Consider the following 636-nt stretch of genomic DNA (forward strand, 5'->3'; position numbering starts at 1 on the left):
GCCCGCCGCCCGGGTCTCACCCGCTCCGGGCCCCGGGGGCCTCAGGAGGCTGCGGCCGCAGGCGGACACCCGCCGCCCGAAGGTGACCGCCAGGGCGGACGCCGCCATGGCCGCGGCCATCTTTCCGCAGCCCCGCCGGAAGCGGGGGCGGAAGCGGCGCGGACCTCGTGCGTCGACGTACGGGCCGGGCGGGAACACGGGCTCCGCGGGGACACCGGTCCGGCGCGGAGGCGGGAGCTGGGCGGCTGCGGGCCCGGGCGGCGGCGGCCATGGCCTCGGCGGCCGTGGAGAGCTTCGTGGCCAAGCAGCTGGACCTGCTGGCGCTCGAGAGGGACGCGGAGGTGGAGGAGCGCAGGTGCGGGCGGCCGCCGGGGCCCCGGGCGGAGTCTCCGGGGGGCTCGGCCTGATCGGCCTCTCGGGGCGGGGGTTTTCTCCCGCGACCCCCGAGGCCTGGCCGGGGGCGGGGGTTACCTGCCCGACCCCCCGAGGCTTGGCTGGCCCCGTTGGCCCCCTGCTTGGTTACCCCCAGAGATGGCAATCTCACCCTCTCCGGGCAGCCCGATTTCTCTGGGGACCCTTAAGATGCTTTCTTTTCTAGACCCGAAAACCCCCCCCCCCCCCTTTTTTTGAGTCGGA

General features: G+C 75.5%; 2 protein-coding genes across 2 annotated transcripts in view; one reads left to right on the forward strand and one right to left on the reverse strand.

Annotated features, from left to right (window-relative positions):
- Positions 1 to 133, reverse strand: part of MRPL21 (mitochondrial ribosomal protein L21) — a 14,559-nt gene extending 14,426 nt beyond the window's left edge. The window contains exon 1 of the mRNA XM_008049717.2: positions 21 to 133. Coding sequence (XP_008047908.1) covers positions 21 to 120 — 100 coding nt within the window. The 5' untranslated portion in view covers positions 121 to 133. The remainder of the gene's footprint in view (positions 1 to 20) is intronic.
- A 31-nt stretch (positions 134 to 164) lies between these two features.
- IGHMBP2 (immunoglobulin mu binding protein 2) overlaps positions 165 to 636 on the forward strand; it is a gene marked incomplete at its 3' end in the record, with an annotated part of 22,026 nt that continues 21,554 nt past the window's right edge. Inside the window, exon 1 of the mRNA XM_021708084.1 lies at positions 165 to 355. Within this exon, the coding sequence (XP_021563759.1) occupies positions 270 to 355 (86 nt within the window). The remainder of the gene's footprint in view (positions 356 to 636) is intronic.

This window comes from Carlito syrichta, unplaced genomic scaffold (genome assembly GCF_000164805.1).
Source record: "Carlito syrichta isolate Samal-C Ts95f unplaced genomic scaffold, Tarsius_syrichta-2.0.1 Scaffold56418, whole genome shotgun sequence".
NCBI lineage: Eukaryota > Metazoa > Chordata > Mammalia > Primates > Tarsiidae > Carlito > Carlito syrichta.